This window comes from Meriones unguiculatus, chromosome 3, assembly GCF_030254825.1.
Source record: "Meriones unguiculatus strain TT.TT164.6M chromosome 3, Bangor_MerUng_6.1, whole genome shotgun sequence".
NCBI classification, from domain to species: domain Eukaryota; kingdom Metazoa; phylum Chordata; class Mammalia; order Rodentia; family Muridae; genus Meriones; species Meriones unguiculatus.
In genome coordinates, this window is record NC_083351.1 from 26178212 (window position 1) to 26196997 (window position 18786).

Sequence of the window (18786 nt, forward strand, 5' to 3'; positions counted from 1 at the left end):
AGGGCCACCTCAGTCACCCTGGCTGCTCCTCATCATCTAGCTGACACAGTTCCTACTGCTCTCACAATGGCAGGTATGTGTCCCTGTCCTAATCCCCGAAGACACTGGCTCACTGTAGCTGGTCTCTGCTTTGTCGGTTTTTCCCCATTCTTTATTCCCATCACTAGATAGGAAAGAAGGATTAAGGGGAGAAAGGTAGAGATCCTTGAGTCTATTTTCTTTCTTGTTTCTTCTTTGAGCACAACTACTAAGAAACCACAACCAACACCCCCCCCCCCGACACACACACACCCTGAACGACCACCAACCACACCTCTTCGGGCTCTAGCATTTATAAAGCCTCTGAAAAGTTCCCAGAATTCCAAATGCCACCCAAGAGCACAAGGCAAATCAGTCAGCTACTTTGGACAGTCTGAAATAGCCCTATAGTCCCACACTTGAGGTTAAAACGAAAACATATTCTTACACTATTTCTGTGTTTTCTAAAAGAAAGCAAAATTCCAGAATTCTCACTACAGCTCACCTTCAGTAACTTCCCAGTGCGGAAAGCTAGCTTCTCAAGAAAGTCCTCATCGTTCTCCCAAGAGTCAATTTTGTATGTTTTCCTGATATATTCTGGCTTTGCTCGTTCAAGGACAGCACCAATGTGGTCTTGGGGAGCCTTAATTTTTTCAACTTGAACCTAGAGAATAATGGAAATGCTGTGTTTAACTCTTCTGCAGAGACTTTATAAAGTGAGATGGGTTTCCACATTAGAAGGTGACTGGGGCCTTGCTGGAACCTGTCTGAGATGTTTTGGCAGGGGCAAGGAGCACCACTGAAAGCTGACCACAGCCATGGAGCCCAGAGATAATTCTAACCCTACTTTAGCACAGACTGACTATGGCCTTCACAGGCAGTCTGAACTTGGAATGCTTTGTGTTACACACTGGCAGGAATGGTTAAGATGCCTGCTATTCCCAGAGCCCAAAACACACAAAAAGAATCCAAAATTTCAGAAGAAAGGGAAGGAATGTGCAGAGATGTATGCTAGAAGCATAGTTATGGTTAAGGGGAATCATTTAAAGTTTCAGTCATATTCAGAAACAAGTGAGGAAATGACTGGGTTCCAAGATGCCTCAATCCATAAACCCATGAAGACGAATTATCACTAAGCATAAACAAGCCCTGCTCCCTTTGGATCGCATGTGGAAACGACATGCTGCTGCAGATGACACTGACCAGATATGCCCACGGCCCCGAGACCTCCTGAGGAAGGCTGAGTGGAAAGCAGGCTGCTCTGTTCAGCATCACACTCCTGAGTCTGCTTAGACAGGGTGACCCCAAACTCCCTTCTGAATGATGAGTGGCAAGGGCACTCAGGGCTCCACACAAATGAAAAAAGACCTGTTAAGGCCCAAATACCCACCACTCCTTTGAGCACAATGTCGGTCTCTGAGTCTTCAGAGGGGTAAACCACGCCAGGGCAGTCAATCAGGAATATACGACGCATCAAGGTAATATACTGCCAGACCTGCAGACAGGAAATGCTAAGTGTTGCCAAAGTCAAATACTGGGAGCTTAACTTCACCAATCTGTGATCTCGTAGTATTATGCTATAAAGGGGGAAAGGAGGGCCAGAGAAGAGCAACCTGCTTGAACAATCAGGCCAGATCCTATCCTTTACTAAAGCCAATCGTGACACACTTCCACCAAGAACAAACTAGAGTTTCATTACTAAGAATCCAAGAATAGGGGCTGGAGAGATGGCTCAGAGGTTAAGAGCACTAGCTGTTCTTCCAAAGGTCCTGAGTTCCATTCCCAGCAACCATATGATGGCTCACAACCATCTGTAATGAGATCTGGTGTGCTCCTCTGGCCTGCAGGCAGAACACTATATATATAATAAAAAATAAATCTTAAAAAAAAAAAAAAAAAAATCCAAGAATAAGGCAGAGACAGGATTTTTTGTGGTACACAAGCACCACAGTGAACCCTGCCAAGTATTGCAAGCACTCAGAAGCACAAAGCTGCTGGCTTCTTTGCCACAAGGCAGAACCACACTGTTCCCAAAGCCCCCTAAGTTGCAGCTACTGACTTCTAAGTACCAGAATCTCTACCTAAAGACCAAGTTTTCTTCCCTTAACTCAGACACACCCAATATTCTTAGGTTGGTTTTATCTGAGCAAAAGGTTGGAGTTATGGGCCGGAGAAATGGCTCTGTGGTTTAGAGCACTTGCTGCTCTTGTGGAGGACCCAGGTTCAGTTCCCAGCATCCACATGGCAGTTCACAACCATCAGTAACTCTAGTTCTAGGGGATCCGGGGACTGCTTCTGGGCTCTGCTGGTAGCAGGTATGTATACAGTGAACATGTATACATTCAGACCAAACTTATACACATAAAATAAAAATGAATAGATCTTAAAAAACGTTGCAGTGATAGGGTTTTTCTGTGTAGCCTTGGCTGTCCTGGAACTCATTTTGTAGGCCAAGCTGGCCTTGAACTCAGAGATCTGGCTGCCTCTTCAGTGCTGGCATTAAAGCTGTGTGCTACCACGAGTGGTGAAATCTCTGTATCTTACACAGTCAAGTCTCCACAGAAATAAAATGTTGAGCCAGGCATGGTGGCACATGACTTTAAACCTAGCACTTGGGAGGCAGAGACAGGTGGATCTCTTGTGAGTTTGAGGCCAGCCTTGTTTACACAGTAAGTCCAGTACAGCCAAGCTTTTGTTCCTCTGTTATACAGAGAAACCCTGTCTTGAAAAACCATTAAAAAAGAAAAGAAAGATGAAAGCTGTAGAGTAGGACACATACACACCTTTGTTTCTCCCGCAATGGGGGCCACATTGCAAACTTTCTTGGATCGTAATGTGTTTATCACAGAGCTCTTGCCTACATTTGGATAGCCAATAAACCCAACACTGATTTGTTTCTTGTCTGTGTGCAACTGTGAAAAGAAAAAGAAAAAAAGAATATCCAACAATCACTTATGTTCAGCTATCCATTCCCTCAGGTCGGTCAGACTGTGTTCCTCGGCTAACGGAAGAACGACTACAGTGCAGAACTTCACACAACTTGATGTGACGCCTAAACCACAAGCAGGACGAGTAAGACCCATGTGTACTGCACGTCACTAGTGAGCCATGTCCTCAGGCACCCACAGAAAGAAAGCATCCCTGCCTTACATTAATAGCTTGTAGATCAGGAAGAGGCAGCTGTTCCACCTCCTCATCTCAGTGCCTCACCAGCCAATGGAGAGACATTTTTAGGAAAAGAAACCAAGAGATCCACACCCGATTCATGCATGTCTGACCACAGCATTGACTGTAGCAGAATAAAAGGCAGGTGTTCAAGTTCTAACCAAGTCTAAACACCAGGCAGTGAGACCAGCCCTCTAGCACCCTGCTCCCTGAGGACTCTCAGAGTTTAAATCTAGAAACTAGAAGAGTCTCTTCTGGAGACATTCACAACTCCAGAAAAATGCCCATGTCACTAATTAATATTACCCTTCAGTGAGATTTACCACCCAACAGTCTAGCTACCTAGCAGTCCCCACACCAAAAAGCAACCAAAAGTCTTCTCAGAGATGTGGGGACTTTTGCTTTCCATCTGATACCAGTTCTATGTTGTCCAGGGCAGTTTCAGGTTTTTTGTTTGTTTTTTTGGGGGTGCCCTGCCTCTGGGCAGCTGAGACCACAAGCTTGTACCACTGTACCCATCACAGGACTTGACCACTCAGACCACAGGCTGAGAGCAGACAGTTCCCATTGGAGAGGGCTGGCTGCAAAAGTGGACGACCTTGGGCAAGCGCCCAAGTTCTCTACCAGGGTGTCTGCCCAAATGTTAAATAGAAACAAGAGAGCCAATTAACTGAAGAGGAGACAATTTTCACCTCTTACAGAGAGGTGAGACAGTTCTCATCTCTTCCAGAGAACTGAATGACAGCACGGAGTGGACTGCTCTGAATGGCACTTCCGTCAGAACACCATCAAGTTACCATCAGCCCAATACTGTTGTCCATAGAACAGGGAAAGCAGAGGGAGAGAAAGATGTGTATGGGGAAGACAAACTGTACGAACCTACTCATGTCCGGCATCAGGAGGCTGAGGCAGGAAGTGTTGTAAATTTAAGGCCAGCCTTACTACACAGTGAATATAAAGCCAGCCTTGATCACAGTGAAAGCTGGCTTTCAAAACGACAAAAGGAAACCCTCCCCAGTAAAACAGAGTTTGAGAGAGAAAGAGAGAGAGAAAACATGCACGAAAGCTACTTCTAACTGAGCTCGTAGGTTAGTAGTGACAAGCTTATTAGCATGTTTAAGGCTCAGGGTTTAATGCCCAACATCAAAAAAATTAAAAAACACACCCCGAACAAAAAAACCTAAATGTCTAAAGCAAGAAACATTTAATAAGTATGTAAAACTATGGAGAAGAATTGGGGGAATCAAGAAATAAATCATGAATGTGTACTAATAGCATGAAGGAAATGCTTAGTGATGGCTAAGAGTTAAAAGTATTGCTTCTGGGAAATAAGGAAGGCTAGAACAAGAGTTGTCCTTTGCTAGCTAGAGCCAGGCAGGAGAGAGGGACCTGGATATCCCTGAAGTGATGGGGATCAGTGTGGGGTTGGAAATGGCTGAACCAGTAGGTGATAGAGATATGGCAGAAAGGGCAAAAGTGAAATGAGAAAACATTTCAGATCCCTCATAATCCAGAGGGCCTATGGGTTTTTATACCTCTAGAAAACAGTGAGAAATGAAGTCAACAGTTGTTTTGAGACAGTTTTCATTATGTACCCCATACTGGCTTCAACCTCCTGCCTCAACCTCCCAAGTGCTGACCTGAAGTTAGCAACTTCGGACACACAAGCCAGCCCCTCCTATAAGCTGAACTACACCACTCTAACAGAAGCAGCTGTCCTACCTTCCCAAACTGCCGCAGAAGCTGAATAAATGCTCCTTTCCCAAAGGGGTTAGTGAGACTCGCATGGAAAGCCAGCGTTGGGTAGTCCTGGGAGAGCACAGCAACCCAACGTTTCTAAAGGGGAGAAGAAAACACGCTGGTAAATTATAGCTTGTTTACAATATTCAGAAGAATGTGAGTTGGAATTACCGGATGGCTTCAAATACAGTGTTGCCTAAGGGAAACAGCAGCTGTAATTCTTTGAGATGCTCTTTCAAGTATGACAGCTAGTGCTTTGTCTTTCATTTAATAACTGACTGCAAAACATTATTCCAAAAAAGCTATAACTACTAAATGCAATTAATGGAACACAATGGGGAAGCAGCCAGTGACTGGCAAATGCACGTTAGTCCCCTTTTTGGTAAGGATGTGCCAGAGACTACAAGTACCAAGAGTGTGATACTTCAATGCCGTGTTCAGAACCTCTGCACTGATGTGCTAGTGAAAGACTTGCCCTACTGGCCTCCACAATGGATTTTAGGTCAGGAGCTGAACTTACTGTTGCCCAAGTTGGAACAAGGTCACACTTATTAAGTACAAAAATGAGGTGTTTCCAAGGTTTTTCCTTTTTCAGGTAAGCTTCAATGTGAGGAGAACGAGTACCCATGGGATCTCTAGCATCAAGGACTTGAACTACAACATCTGATGAGTCTATCACCTGCAAATCCAAAGAGGCAAACAGTTGGCAAAATAAAGGAGACATTTCAGGGAGTCCAAAAGAATAAATCAGTATTTAGAAGGAACTGTAAACAGTCTAGTGAGGAGAGTGGTTACATCCAGTCTCAATACCCACTGATGTGAATTCAAAAGCTTTTCATCTCAAGAATATTCAAATTTTGTCAAATTTCAAATAGGAAAGCTAGCTTAGATCAAACCCTTCTGATGCACAAGTACTAGGTATTAGGCATGGGTTTGTGTATTTTACAGAAAACTACATTTACCTAGTTGACCTTATGGTACTAGTTTCCTATTGTGACTTTACTTAATTACATGGCCTTACTTGGACTTTCTGATATTATTCCCCTATAGACATAAAGCTCAGTCAGTTCAAAAGTACTAGGTCAGCACTTGGGAAGAGACACAAAGCCCTTCTTCCCTTCCCAGAGCTAGGCAAGGAGGCTGAGGTATTAACCCTTCCTAGACATGTGCAATCATTTATAGAACGAGACAGCGAGGCTAAATAACTTACAGTTTCTTTCCCCCACCCCTACTTGGTTTTTTGAGACAGGGTTTCTCTGCATAACAGGCTTGGCTGTCCTGGAACTCACAGTGATCTGCCTATCTCTTGTCTTCTGGGTGTTGGGATTACAGGCATGCGCCACTGTGCCTGACAGTGACTTACAACTTCTTATGCCTACCAGGCAATCTACAGAAGACTGACAGGCAATGGAAGCCAAGTGCTCTCCTTTTCAAGCAGGGCAGCAGTATGCACAAGGGCACACCACAGTTCCTTCACGGAGGACAGAGGATGGATCAAGCAGAAGAGTATTATTTCACCTGAGAGCTCCAGTCGCTCAGTCACTTTTCTTGCAAGCTCATAAAAGTTAGGAGCTGCTCAGTGAACGTCATGAGCCTTACCTTGTAGAGCTCTCCCCATATTCTTTTCGACTGCCCCTTTTTATATATTTCTTCTTGAGCTTCATTTCTAGGTAAAAAAAAAAAAAAAAGGACCAGAAATGAGCAAGTGAAGCACTATCAAGAGTAAAAGGAAATGGTGGTGGTTCATGCTGTACCCTAGCACTCAAGAGTAGTAAATGGAGCTCTGTGAGTTAAGACAGCCTGGTCTACACAGTTAGTTCCAGGCCAACAAATGAGGTAACACCACTGTAGTCTTCAATCTACATGTTTCTGTGAGACAAGCAAACCAGCCTGCACATTGTTAAAGGATGTGGGGGGAAGAGGGGTTCCTCTTTCTGTAGGACAAGGTAGCAGCTACTATTTAAAGTAGACATACCCTTTGAGTTGATATCATGACTTTAAGCCTCTCAATAATACTTTTTGGGTTTTTTGTTGTTGTTGTTTTGTTTTTTGAGAGAGTTTCTCTGTATAGTCCTGGCTGCCCTGGAACTCACTCTGTACACCAGGCTGGCCTAAACTCACAGAGACCCGCCTGCCTCTGCCTCCCGAGTGCTGGGATTACAGGTGCGCACCACCACTGCCCAGCCCTCCTAGAACTTACTCTGTAGACCAGGCAGTCTCAAACTCAGAGATGCACCTGTCCCTGCCTCCCAGGTGCTCTCAGTAATCCTTACAGATGAGGAAGATTCGGTGTCACTGATGACCTCAGGGAGAACCTATCCGACAGCAAAGCTCACCAAAATCTAAGTCTCCTGAGAAAAGTATGTTTGTATATATATCTATATAAACTAACTATAACAATGTGTGGTCACATGCCTTTAAGCCTAGCACTTGTGAGGCGGAGACAGGAGGATCTTGAGGCTATGTAGTAACTCTACATAGTGAGTTCCAGGCTAGCCAGGGCTAAATAAGACCCTATCTTACCAAAGAGGGGCGGGGGAGGGGGGCAGGCAGAGCGGAATTCCTATCAGTAATTTATAATCCCCACGAGAATGAAGAAAACTAAGAATCGGTCCTCTCCCAAACAAATATAAAATGAAAATAAAAACAACTCACCACACAAAGGACACATACATATGAAAACCATTTCTCTGCACACTAACAAAAATAAATAAATAAACGAAGGGATAGCAAGATGGCTCAGTGAGTAAAAATGCTTGCTCCAAACATGACAACCTGAGTCAGACCCCCAGGACCACGAGGGAGAAGGAAATCAACTCCTCTGACCTCCATATATGCACCGTGGCACTTATATACCCACACATATACACACACAAAATAAAATACAAATTGTGACAAACAAGTCCTGTGACCTTCATACAGGATCATCACTTTTTCCTATTATCACTGGAGGGTCAGAAAAAGGTCAACTGTAAACTGCAGTGGTCTAGAGACCCAGGAAGCCAAAAAAGTGTCAATTTCCAACCTAGCTACACTCTGTAATTTACGAATGACAGCGCACCCTACTGACAATAAGGAGAAAAAACATTACTCCTTTCTCCTTGGAAATGAAGAGGGGCATGTGGTATGTTTGGTCTGGCCTCTACTGCACTGATACCTCCAGTCTGAAGGGAGCAGCTAGCTGTGAGTGCAATCACTACAGCCAACAGCAGCAGGAAGGGCCCAGAGAAAACATTCTGTGGCACAGTAGCAAAGGAGAGAACCTCAAACGCATACCTTACACCAGTGTCCTCTGTCACCAGATCACGGTCCTTTCCCTGGTCATAGCTCTCAGTGGATGTCTCAGCGTTTTCTAGCAGGGACTGCATATCACTTGCAAACAAGTTTGGCCGTTTTCTCTGTGACTTTGGGCCAAATGTACTTTCAAAACTTTCAGTATCAAGAATGTGGACCTTTGCATTCTAAAGACAAAGAAGAGCAGGTGAGACCTAGGAAAGGAAAACACTGAGCCAAAGCAAAAAGCGAAAAACCACTTGGGACAACGTGTCTGCGTTTACTTTTTCTGAAGCTCAAACCACACCAAAACCTACAAGAGCATAGACCCAATGTAGTTTCAAGTCTGCAATGCATGTTTAATTTGCACAAGGGCTGCTTCCTCTATCCTGAAATGCTATGAGCTTCGCTGCAGGAATCTAACAGTAACACAGACAACAAGTAAGAACAACCACGCGAGACTTGCCAAATTCTGCTTTCCCTCACCCATCATAGACTCCAGTCAAATGTAATCAGTGCTACAATGATGAAAATTAACTTATCTTTTCTGACCCTTCCTTGGAGTTTTCAAACAAGTGCATAAAATTTGCCAGATTCACAGGTTTTGTCAAGGACAATCAGTCAAATTTGTGTATGTTTTTTTCTTTTTTAAACCAACTGTAAATGCCAACTTTTTCTTGGAAATTAATTTCTCTCATGGCTAAAAGGAATTGCTTGTTTTATAAGATGCATTTTAGTTTCAGATAACATTCTCCCTAATTTAGGTAACATTTTTATTAAATGCACATGGAAACTCTTCAGATGAAAAACATCTAGCAAAAGTCCAAAATAATAGGTTAGATGTGATAAAAGAAACCTGATCCTAACTAGAACTTGATGCGCCTGTAAAGAACTTACAGGCATAGGAATTCTTGAAGCAGGATAAAAGTCAAAGTTTGAGTTAGGATCTACCACGTAACAGAATATTAAAGGCTTCAGAGACTCTCCTTTAAAACAAAACAAAAAACACACCTTCCTCCTCCTAGCACAAAGCCCTGGGTAAGCACCAGCTAGGAAACTCAGGAGTGATGGAGCAGCCCCATGCCTTCCAAATGTCCACTGGTCCTCCAACTTCCTCAGGTCTTTAAGTGGCCATCATTTATTTGGACTCAATGACTTCTTAGCTTATTTCCCCTTGCTATCTTCTAAATAAGGGAACATCCACAAGGAAAACCATTTTCTGTGGCAATGGACTCTGAAGTGAGTTTGTATAAAGACTGGGCTGCAGAGAGGCCTCAGTGGGTAGAGACCCAGGTTAATCCCCAAAAGCCATGTAAAAAGTTACAGTGGTGTGAATCTGTAATGCCAAGGAGATGGTAGGTAGAGACAAGTGACAATTTCTCAATTTTTAAAACCAAGCATGAGCAGAACTTATCCTTGGAAATCTCATAACTGGGCTAGAGAGATGGCTCAGCAATTAAGAACCCACATTGCTCTTACAGAGTTCAGTTTTCAGCATCCACATCACATGGCTCACAGCTGCCTCTAACTCCAATATCAGGGGATCTGTTACCTCTAGCCTTCAAGGGCACTCTGTACTCACATGCAAATACACATGACAAACACACACACACAATTAAAAATCAAATCCTAAAGAAAATCTCATAACCTATGATGCACATGGTTTTGAACCTGTAAGTTTACTATAATACTACACAAAGTACACTTGCAAAATTAGTTAACTATTTTTACTACATTGTTACAGAAATACATTTAACACGCAGAACTAAATGTATAAAAGGTAATGCATATCTGATTTGACTCCCCTGTGCAGCACCATCTCAAAACTAGAGTCCATACCATGCCACAGCCACCAGATTAAAATAGAAAGGGTTTTCAAAGCCCAGGCAGAAACCCCACCAATTATTGAGAATTTTCCTGCCTGAAAACACTAGCTGACTCCTGCAACTGAAGGTTTCTTCATTAAACACATCACATATCTGAGTAACGAACAACCGGAACAAGCAACAAAGCAATAAATCCACAATAGAACTTCTGTTCTTCCCAGAAACGGATTCAATAGTTGGTTAGAAGATGGCTTTAGAGAGGAGAGACAAAGAGAACAAGGGAAATGAGCAACTTGTCTGTGGTTCATGAATTACGCTCATATGGTTCCCTGAAAGAAAACAGTCACTCCACTAATAGGTGCCATTCTTCTAGTCCATCATAAAACAGAACATAATTGACAAAACCTGAGGCAATAGGCAGCTTTGCTTTTGATTTTTGTTCTGTAAGTAAACACTTTTCTTTGAACTGTTTAATCCTTGTATGCATGTCAATGTTTTCCTCCCCTCCTCAGACTGGCACTGAAGCATGTGCACTGGCTGTGTTTCTGGGAATTATTATTCCATGCAAGTTAAAAACGTGCAGGCAAACATTAGGCCACTTCTTTGTTCCGTGTGAACTCCTTCCACTCTGGCCAGATTCAGCCTTTAATGGACTATACAATTCCAGCAACCAACAATCTCAATAATATCCTTTCCTGCAGCTGATGAAGGCTCCAAGTCCACAGAACACTGAAGGACTCCTTCCATCTCAGCCTTCACTGTACATCTCCCCAGAGACAAAGAACTATAACTGACAATGCCAGGGGCTCCCTAGCCATTCTGGCCTACTTAGTAAATTCCAGACTAGTGAGAGAACCTGCCTCAAAAGAGAGAGAAAGACAAAGGCAGAGAGAGAGAGAAAAAAAGGTATGTAGGTAGTGCTTGAAGAATGATAGCCAAGGTTGCCCTCTGACTTCCACATGCACATGTGAAGACATGCGTGTGCACACACATACAAATGACATACTAATAGTTATCATCTCCTTAGCCTTACTAGGCAGGGTGCTACACATTTATTAGATCAGGCACGTACAGGTGCTTCAGCTGTATCCGAACATGAGAAGAGGCAGGTTCTCTTTATGGCACAGAAGTCAAGGTTCATGGAGAAAGCTAGCTAAGGACAGCAGAGAGGATGGGTGAAGACAGAAATTCAGGTCTCACTGCAAAGCCTTGCTTGGATCCACACAGTGCTGTACCTCCTGGGCAGAACTCAATTCATCCCAAAAGTGACAAAGAAGAGAGCCCGAGTCACATAAACCTCTAACTGCTGCTCATGAAAGACAAAGTAAAGCAGTATTTGCCCAGAGCTAGTCCAAAACACTCCCGCTCCAGCAGGGCACTGTGTCTTACATGAGGCTGGACTCGATCATGCAGAAGAGACATCGGCAACTTGCTTTGTTTCATGACAACTTTATATGGATCCTTCATAACTTTCTCCATTTCCTCTTGAAATTTTTGTAATGATGCCTGCTTGATCACACGAGTGTTTCCTGTTTCACAGATACAGAACATTACCATTTAATAAACTTGGTTTTCCTTCTGCACTCACCATATGACAGGGGAAGACAAGATGCTAGGTCACTCTCAACCACCCAAGTGCCTGCACATCCACCCACTCCTTGGAACTTAGGAAAAGGGGGGGAGGGGGTGCCTCTCTCGCACTCACACACTAGGAATTCTCCCACCAATCCACACATAATGGATTTCAACAGTTTTCCAACTTCCTGACTGGAAGAAACCAAAAAATAAACATCACTGAATGGACCTAAGAGTTGACAAATGTCTTAGTTCCTGCCAGTCCTGGCAAAAATAACCTGGAGCCAATCACAGCTGATCATTTCACCCACACAGAGAGGGAACCCCAAAACTCAGAGCTAAGAGGGCTTTAAAGGACTACTAAGGTATCCAGGACATGAACAAGAGGACAATAGCACATGGAGAATGCCAGGCCTCTGATGCTGAAGAAAGCATCAAGTCAACATAGCAGATACAGACACCAGAGTCAAGGACTCACTCCTTGCCAGGTAGAGCAAGCACTTCACATCAATTTCTTTTTACCTATTCATGACAAGGCACCATTGTACTTACGTGGAGATCAGAGGACAACCTGCAGGAGTTGGTAACCCCTTTCTGCCTTCTACCATGTGCGTACTAGAGACAGAATTTAGGTTGTCTGGCTTGTAACCATCTTTATCACTGAGTTATCTCACTGGCCCTTTTGTTGTTTCTTTTGTGTGTTTTTCCTTTGAGACAAAGTTTCATGTAGTCCAGCCTTGAACTTCCAGAGACAGAATTTAGGTTGTCTGGCTTGTAACCATCTTTATCACTGAGTTATCTCACTGGCCCTTTTGTTGTTTCTTTTGTGTGTTTTTCCTTTGAGACAAAGTTTCATGTAGTCCAGCCTTGAACTTCTGATTCTCCTGTCTCTAACTCCCAAGTGCTAGGATTATAGGTGTGCCCCACCACAACCATCTCAAGACCGTACCTTAAGACGGTACCATTCTTATTCCCATTTTAGAGATCAGGAAATTAAGGGACAAAGACTTAATAACTTGCTTCTAGCCACCCACACAACTTGATTCCAAATTCAGATACTCTGGACCTGGAGTTGCAGGACGCAGCTCCATTGTAAACAATCCCTCCATAGTCTTCTCTGACATACACACACATCAACATTTATTTCCTTTTGCACTGAGGGGTATAGACCCTAGCACTCTGTACATACTACACTACCCGTGAGCTCCCCCGAGTCTGTCTTTGAAGAGAATTCTGATTCTCTTTCTGTTTTAGTTCTTAGCAGGCAGCCCATCAAAAGGCATTAAATACAGTCTACCCGTGAGCTCCCCTGAGTCTGTCTTTGAACAGAATTCTGATTCTCTTTCTGTTTGAGTTCTTAGCAGGCAGCCCATCAAAAGGCATTAAATACAGTGGCAGGCCAGGACCACCTGCACCGAGCAGAGGTCAGATGCCAGGCAAACAATGACTATCCACACATTACAGTGGAAAGCAGAGTTCCCAAAGAAGACCCAGTCCCCCTATGACTGGAGAAACTCTTCACTGCAAGGACCAATGAAGGACATCCACCCTGAGGCAAGGGGGAGGGACCAGAGCACCTGCAAGCCACTTCTTGTACAGCCACCTCCTCAGGCAATGAGAAGAGATGAAAGCTCCGAGGTCTCCAGACGCTTTCATGAGGAAGGTCCTCTCTGCTTCTGTGGTCAGGAGAGCTCCCTTGCAATTAAGACTGAGCTCCTTTCCCATCCAGGGGCTCTTTATTCCCTTTTCATAACCAGTGGCAGCCTCACTCACCAAAACCTTCTTTTGGACATTTCGACCTCTGAGTCTTTTCCATTCAACATACATTTTATAGAGTGGAGATACAAGAGGATACTTACCAAACCATTTTATATTCGGCTCGACTCGTGCCACTGTGCCAGAAGCCACAGTTGACTGATACTGCAATGGCTTAATCACTTTGCCACGACTGTTCCTAAATTGAGGAAATAACAGATTTGGGTTGACGACAGAAGAAAGACAGCAAGAGCACCGTCTGGCTTACAGAGTATGCTTTCCATCAAAAGGACTTTGGGGGGGATTTAAAATGATCATGAAATACAGACTTCAGTAAACAAAAAGTCCTTCTATATTTGAAACAGATTGCTCAAAAGCTGTTTAACCTCTTGCAACAGAGCACGTAATGGTTTCTGCTAGATGAGTAACAATGCTGATGTTTAAAAATCCATTTACTGTTTGTTTGCTTAAAAAAAAAAATCCCATACTTGAGTTTTTTGGTAATTATTTAAAGGCTGGTTTAAATGAATTTTAAGTAGAGGGTGATTTATCCTGGAACTCAAAATTCTAAAACAAACTGCAAAGTGGGCGACTAAGGCAGGTTAGGTTACTGACGTTTGTGTTTTACACACAACTTTTAGAAGGAACGAATCTAATTACTAAACAAATTAAGACCAGCTAGCAAAATGCCACTCTCAGCAGGTCTCTGGAGTGGAGGCTGCCTCAGCAGAACTCTGAGCTGTGATGAGTATCCTAGTGCTACAACGCTGTGATCTGAAGCCTGGCTCCAAAAGCCAAGCTTCCTGGCAGTTTTCATAAGGAGTCTTCTACACTTTGTACTTGTGGCTGATGGGTATTCAGCTAGGATTTGACACGACACTGCTGGAGATCAGTGTGTGAGGAACAGGATGGCCATTTGCCGGGAAGTGTCAGGAAACAATCACTGCTTCACCACGTCTTTAACAACGCTGACTGTATTACCATAGCAACACTCCTAGGAGATGGCACTTGAAAACACCCCACTCCTATTTGGAGAAAGTGGGGTGGGAACAAAGGCTTAAGAGGTCTCAGTTTTAAATCCAGGCCAGGAAGGAAAGGCTGCCTATGCTCAATGCTCACCTGCGCTCCTTCTGCCTGTACATATTCAGGCGCCGAATTGTGGCCCGGTCCCTCATGTTTTGGCCTCCAGCTCCCTGTACTCGATCTAGAAATGGACAAGAAACCATTTGACATCCAACAATTGTTAAGTACAGTCCTTATCTGAAATGTGCCAAACTGTTTACTCAACCATCCAAGCTAACCTTACCAAAGAATTGCCTATTCTCTCCATAAGCTGTTCCAATAAATGACTGTGGGAATGTGGTATGACAAACTTCCAAAAAAAAAAAAAAAAAGTGAATGACAGCACCATGCTAGTATCAGCGGTTCTTATTCTGGCACCAGCACCATACTGTCCCCACTACCAGTTTCATCTCAAGCCACACAACAGTCATGTGAGGAGATATGTTATGCCATGCTACAGGCTAAGAAAGTGAGACCCAGCGAGCGGTCACATTGGAGTCATATGGCTGCTAATCTGCCAGAGTTTTAACACAAGCATTCGAGCAGGCTGTGCTCCCAACTAAAAAGTGCACCAATGTAGGTCTCATTTAATAAATACATAAAATAGAACCAGAAACAAACAACCTCAAAAAGTAGGAGCTGGGGAGATAGACAGCTCACTTGTTAAGAGCACTGGCTGTTCTTACAGGACTGGGGTTCAGTTCCCAATACTCATGTGACAGCTGACAACTGTAACTCCAGTTCCAAGGAATCTAACGTCCTTTTCTTGCTTCTGCAGGCACCAAGCACATTCAGTGGTATACATATGTACATGCAGGCAAAACATAAATACACACAAAATAATAGTTTTCTAATCTTAAAAAATAGTTGCAAAAGCTGGGCGCGGTGGAGCATGCCTGTAATCCCAGTACTTGGGGAGGCAGAGGCAGGGGGAATCTCTGCGAGTTCGAGGCCAGCCTGGTCTACAAAGCAAGTCCAGGACAGTCAGTGCTACACAAAGAAATCCTGTCTCAAAAAAACAAAACAAAAGAACAACAAAAAAAGTTGCAAAATTGGCAAAACTGAAAGAAGAAAGGAGAGAAAAAAAAAAAACATACAGAGTCAATCTTTAAAGAATCATCCTGGAGCTATCACACACTCTCTAGATCTTCTGTGTTTTTGATTGTGATATTTCAGACAGGGTCTCACTATGTAGCCTCAGCTGGCTTCAAACTCAAAGAGCTCACCCGCCTCTGTCTCTTGAGTACAGGAATTAAAATAGTGCACTACCAGACACACACACACACACACACACACCCAAGTTTCCTCTGTGTAGTCCTGGCTGTCCTGGAACTCACTCTGTAAAAGACTGGCCTCAAACTCAGAGATCCAGCCTCTGGAGTGCTGGGATGAAAGGCTTGCACCACCACATGCTACTGCGGACTCCTTAAATAAGGACTTAAAGGACCATTCAGAGCAGCAAATTAACAGCCCCACAAGACAACTTGAGAGAACGTGCAGGCACACTCATCTAGACAACTTCATAATTCAAGACTCTGCCATCTGGGAAGCTTATTCTTCCCGTTTAACTTGCCTTGCCCCAGAATGAAGAAAGTATCTGTGATAAAAAGGGACTTTGGAATATCAAACATCAAAACTCTCATTCAGCTTTAGATTTTTCTAGAATTCTGGTGTTTTTATTTCTCTAAAGAAAGGGATATGGAAGTGAAAAATATGAGGGAGGTTATGATGACAAGAAGTATGAGTGCCACTTTGGGAGAAATTAATTGATTGTATTGGCCATTTGATTTTTGTTTTTAAAGACAGGGTCTCACAATGTAACTCTGACTGTCCTGGAACTCACTATACAGAACAAGCTAGCCTTGGACTCACAGAGATCTGCTTGCTTTTGCATTCTGAGTGCTGAAATTAAAGGTGTGCACCACCAGGCCCAGGCACCATCTTTAGTCCTCAATCACAATCACAGTTTGACTAACTGCTACTATGTCCACAATAATCACAAAGCTCAACTGGTGAACGCTTGCCCGGCACACACAATGCCCTTGGGTTTGACCCCTAGCACTGCATGAACCAGCCACACCGTGGCACACACAGCCTAGAATTCCAGCACCAGAAAGGAGGATTACCAGTTAAAAGACATCCTTGGCATAGGGAGTCGGAGGTGACACACTGAGTCTAAGAGAGATGGTTCAGCAGTTAAGGGAACTCGCTATTCTTGCACAGGACCTGAGTTTGGTTCCCAGCACCGCAAAGTGGCTCATAGTCAATAAAGATGAACAAGGTGTACAGACGTGTGTAGGCAAAACTCATACCTAAGGTAAGAAATATTTTTTAAAACAGACTATTCGTATGCTTTGTTTTGCTTTTTTGGGACAGGGTTTCTCTGCGTCCTGAAACTCACTCTGTAGACCAGGCTGGCTTCAAACTCAGAGATCCGCCTGCCTCTGCCTCCCAGATACTGGGATGAGAGGCCTGCGCGGCCACCACCTGTCTACTTGCGGCCTTAACTTTTAAGCAGTGATGATGCTTTCTAAAAGTTAGGCTAAATTCCACACAAATTATGGCTTACAGGACGGAGAGCCACAATTTCTGAGTCTAGAAGCACTGTATCTAGAAACCTTTTATGTGAACGCATACTTCATTCTCTTGTCCTAAATTTTTAATAATTCTATTTCTATTTTATGTATGAGTATCCTGTCCACATATCTGTGATAACAAATGCACAGAGTGTCATTGGGGGGCGGAAGGGGGTGTCAGATCCCTTGGAACTGGACTTACAGATGGTGGTCGGCACCATGGGTGCTGGGAATCACATCAGGTCCTCTGCAAGATCAGCCAGCACTCTTAACCCCTGAGCCATCTCTCAAGCCCTTCCTACTCTAAATTTTAAGAGAAAACCGGAAATAAAACTAAGTCACTAGAACTCTCTATTGAGAAGTACACACACACACACACACACACACACGGATCTGTATTCTTTTCCTGAATATCTCTACTAATCCCCAAGGCTTCCATCTGTATTTTAAAAGTGTTAATAAACTTAATCTCTGCTTAAAAACATCAAACTACCAACCAATCCTAAATGTATTTTCCAAATGAATGGTACTATATGACTAAATACTGTTATGAAAGGTAGCAAAGTAATGCAACGACTTTAAATTTGTGCATATTCTCATTTAGCATTGCTACGGTATGCTTGAGGGATTAAAAAAAAAATACTATAGGTATCTATGAGGGTAGATGCCTTGAAGGCCAAGAGGCATCAGACTCCCCTCAGAGCCTAGACTTACAGGTAGTTGAGAGATGATTAAACTGGGGGCTGGAAATTGAACTCTGGTCTAAACCATATTGAAACAGTTTTAGTAGCTGAATTCAAGTGGGAGGGGCTCCTCTAAGGCCTATTTTGTTCACCCTGTAGATGAGAATTTATTGTATCTCAAAAACACCTCTTGAAATCATGTTTACCAGTAGGGGTGCCTATGATCGTCTGATTCCAAGGGCCAATGCTACCATTTATCACGTACATGGTCAAAGCTAAAGTGGCACAATTGTTATGGTCAAGGGCAAAAGGCCCCTGGGTCAACCTACTCCACCCTGTCTTCAGAATCTGTGGCCTCTAACTCGCGATCCTCCTCCTGCCTCTGCTTTCCGAGAGCGGGGAAGACAGGCGTGTACCCGGGACTCTAGGATCCTAGTCCACTTTTCGCTTGCCTTTCTCTACCCTGAAAGGTCGCAGGGCTGCCAGAGGCTGGCCTGACTTGTCCTCCAACTTTACAGCAGGTGCCTACACCCGGGGCCCGCCGCAGAGGCCGGGCCTTCCCCCCCCAAGGGCTCCCGAGGCCTGGTCCCGCCCGGCCCGCCGTACCCGGGTTGGTGCTGGCCGCCGACCGGTTGATGGTGCTCCGTCCTTTGTATTTGGGCTTCACCATCTTGCCGACAGTACAGACGCCGCTCTGCCACACGCCAGGTAAACCACTGGAGAACTTCCCAGCCGGGAAAGCGACCTCCGTGAAACACGTTGGGCCCCGAACACGGGCGACGTCACTTCCGCTCGCTCCACGCGCGGCTCAGAGCGACTTCCTGAGAACGCTCGGAGTTTGCTTAGGGCTGGCCCGGCTCCGCCTCCGCCCTTCCTGGTCTAGCAACCGCCAAGCGTCCCCTCCGTAGCAACATCCCAATCAGAAGACAGCCCTGGGTTCCTACTGAGTCCCGCCCAAAAGAGAGAAGCCTCTTCTCCGACCAATACTCGAGCTGATCGGAATTTACCCTCTGAACCCTTCCAAAAGCGGCCCTGCAACAGCAGGCAAATATCAGAACAGGTCATCCATCCATCCCCTTCCTTCAAATTTTAGACTGGAGTATAGAGCACGCA

At 44.2% G+C, this 18786-nt stretch overlaps 1 protein-coding gene across 1 annotated transcript in view; it reads right to left on the reverse strand.

Annotated features, from left to right (window-relative positions):
- Positions 1 to 18473, reverse strand: part of Gnl2 (G protein nucleolar 2) — a 24092-nt gene extending 5619 nt beyond the window's left edge. Inside the window, exons 1-11 of the mRNA XM_021627021.2 lie at positions 18280 to 18473; positions 14472 to 14556; positions 13457 to 13551; positions 11412 to 11551; positions 8200 to 8384; positions 6523 to 6589; positions 5444 to 5602; positions 4906 to 5019; positions 2802 to 2930; positions 1409 to 1513; positions 524 to 682 (exon numbers count right to left, since the gene is read on the reverse strand). Of these exons, the coding sequence (XP_021482696.1) occupies positions 524 to 682; positions 1409 to 1513; positions 2802 to 2930; positions 4906 to 5019; positions 5444 to 5602; positions 6523 to 6589; positions 8200 to 8384; positions 11412 to 11551; positions 13457 to 13551; positions 14472 to 14556; positions 18280 to 18343 (1302 nt within the window). The 5' untranslated portion in view covers positions 18344 to 18473. The remainder of the gene's footprint in view (positions 1 to 523; positions 683 to 1408; positions 1514 to 2801; positions 2931 to 4905; positions 5020 to 5443; positions 5603 to 6522; positions 6590 to 8199; positions 8385 to 11411; positions 11552 to 13456; positions 13552 to 14471; positions 14557 to 18279) is intronic.
- Between the last annotated feature and the right edge of the window lie 313 nt (positions 18474 to 18786).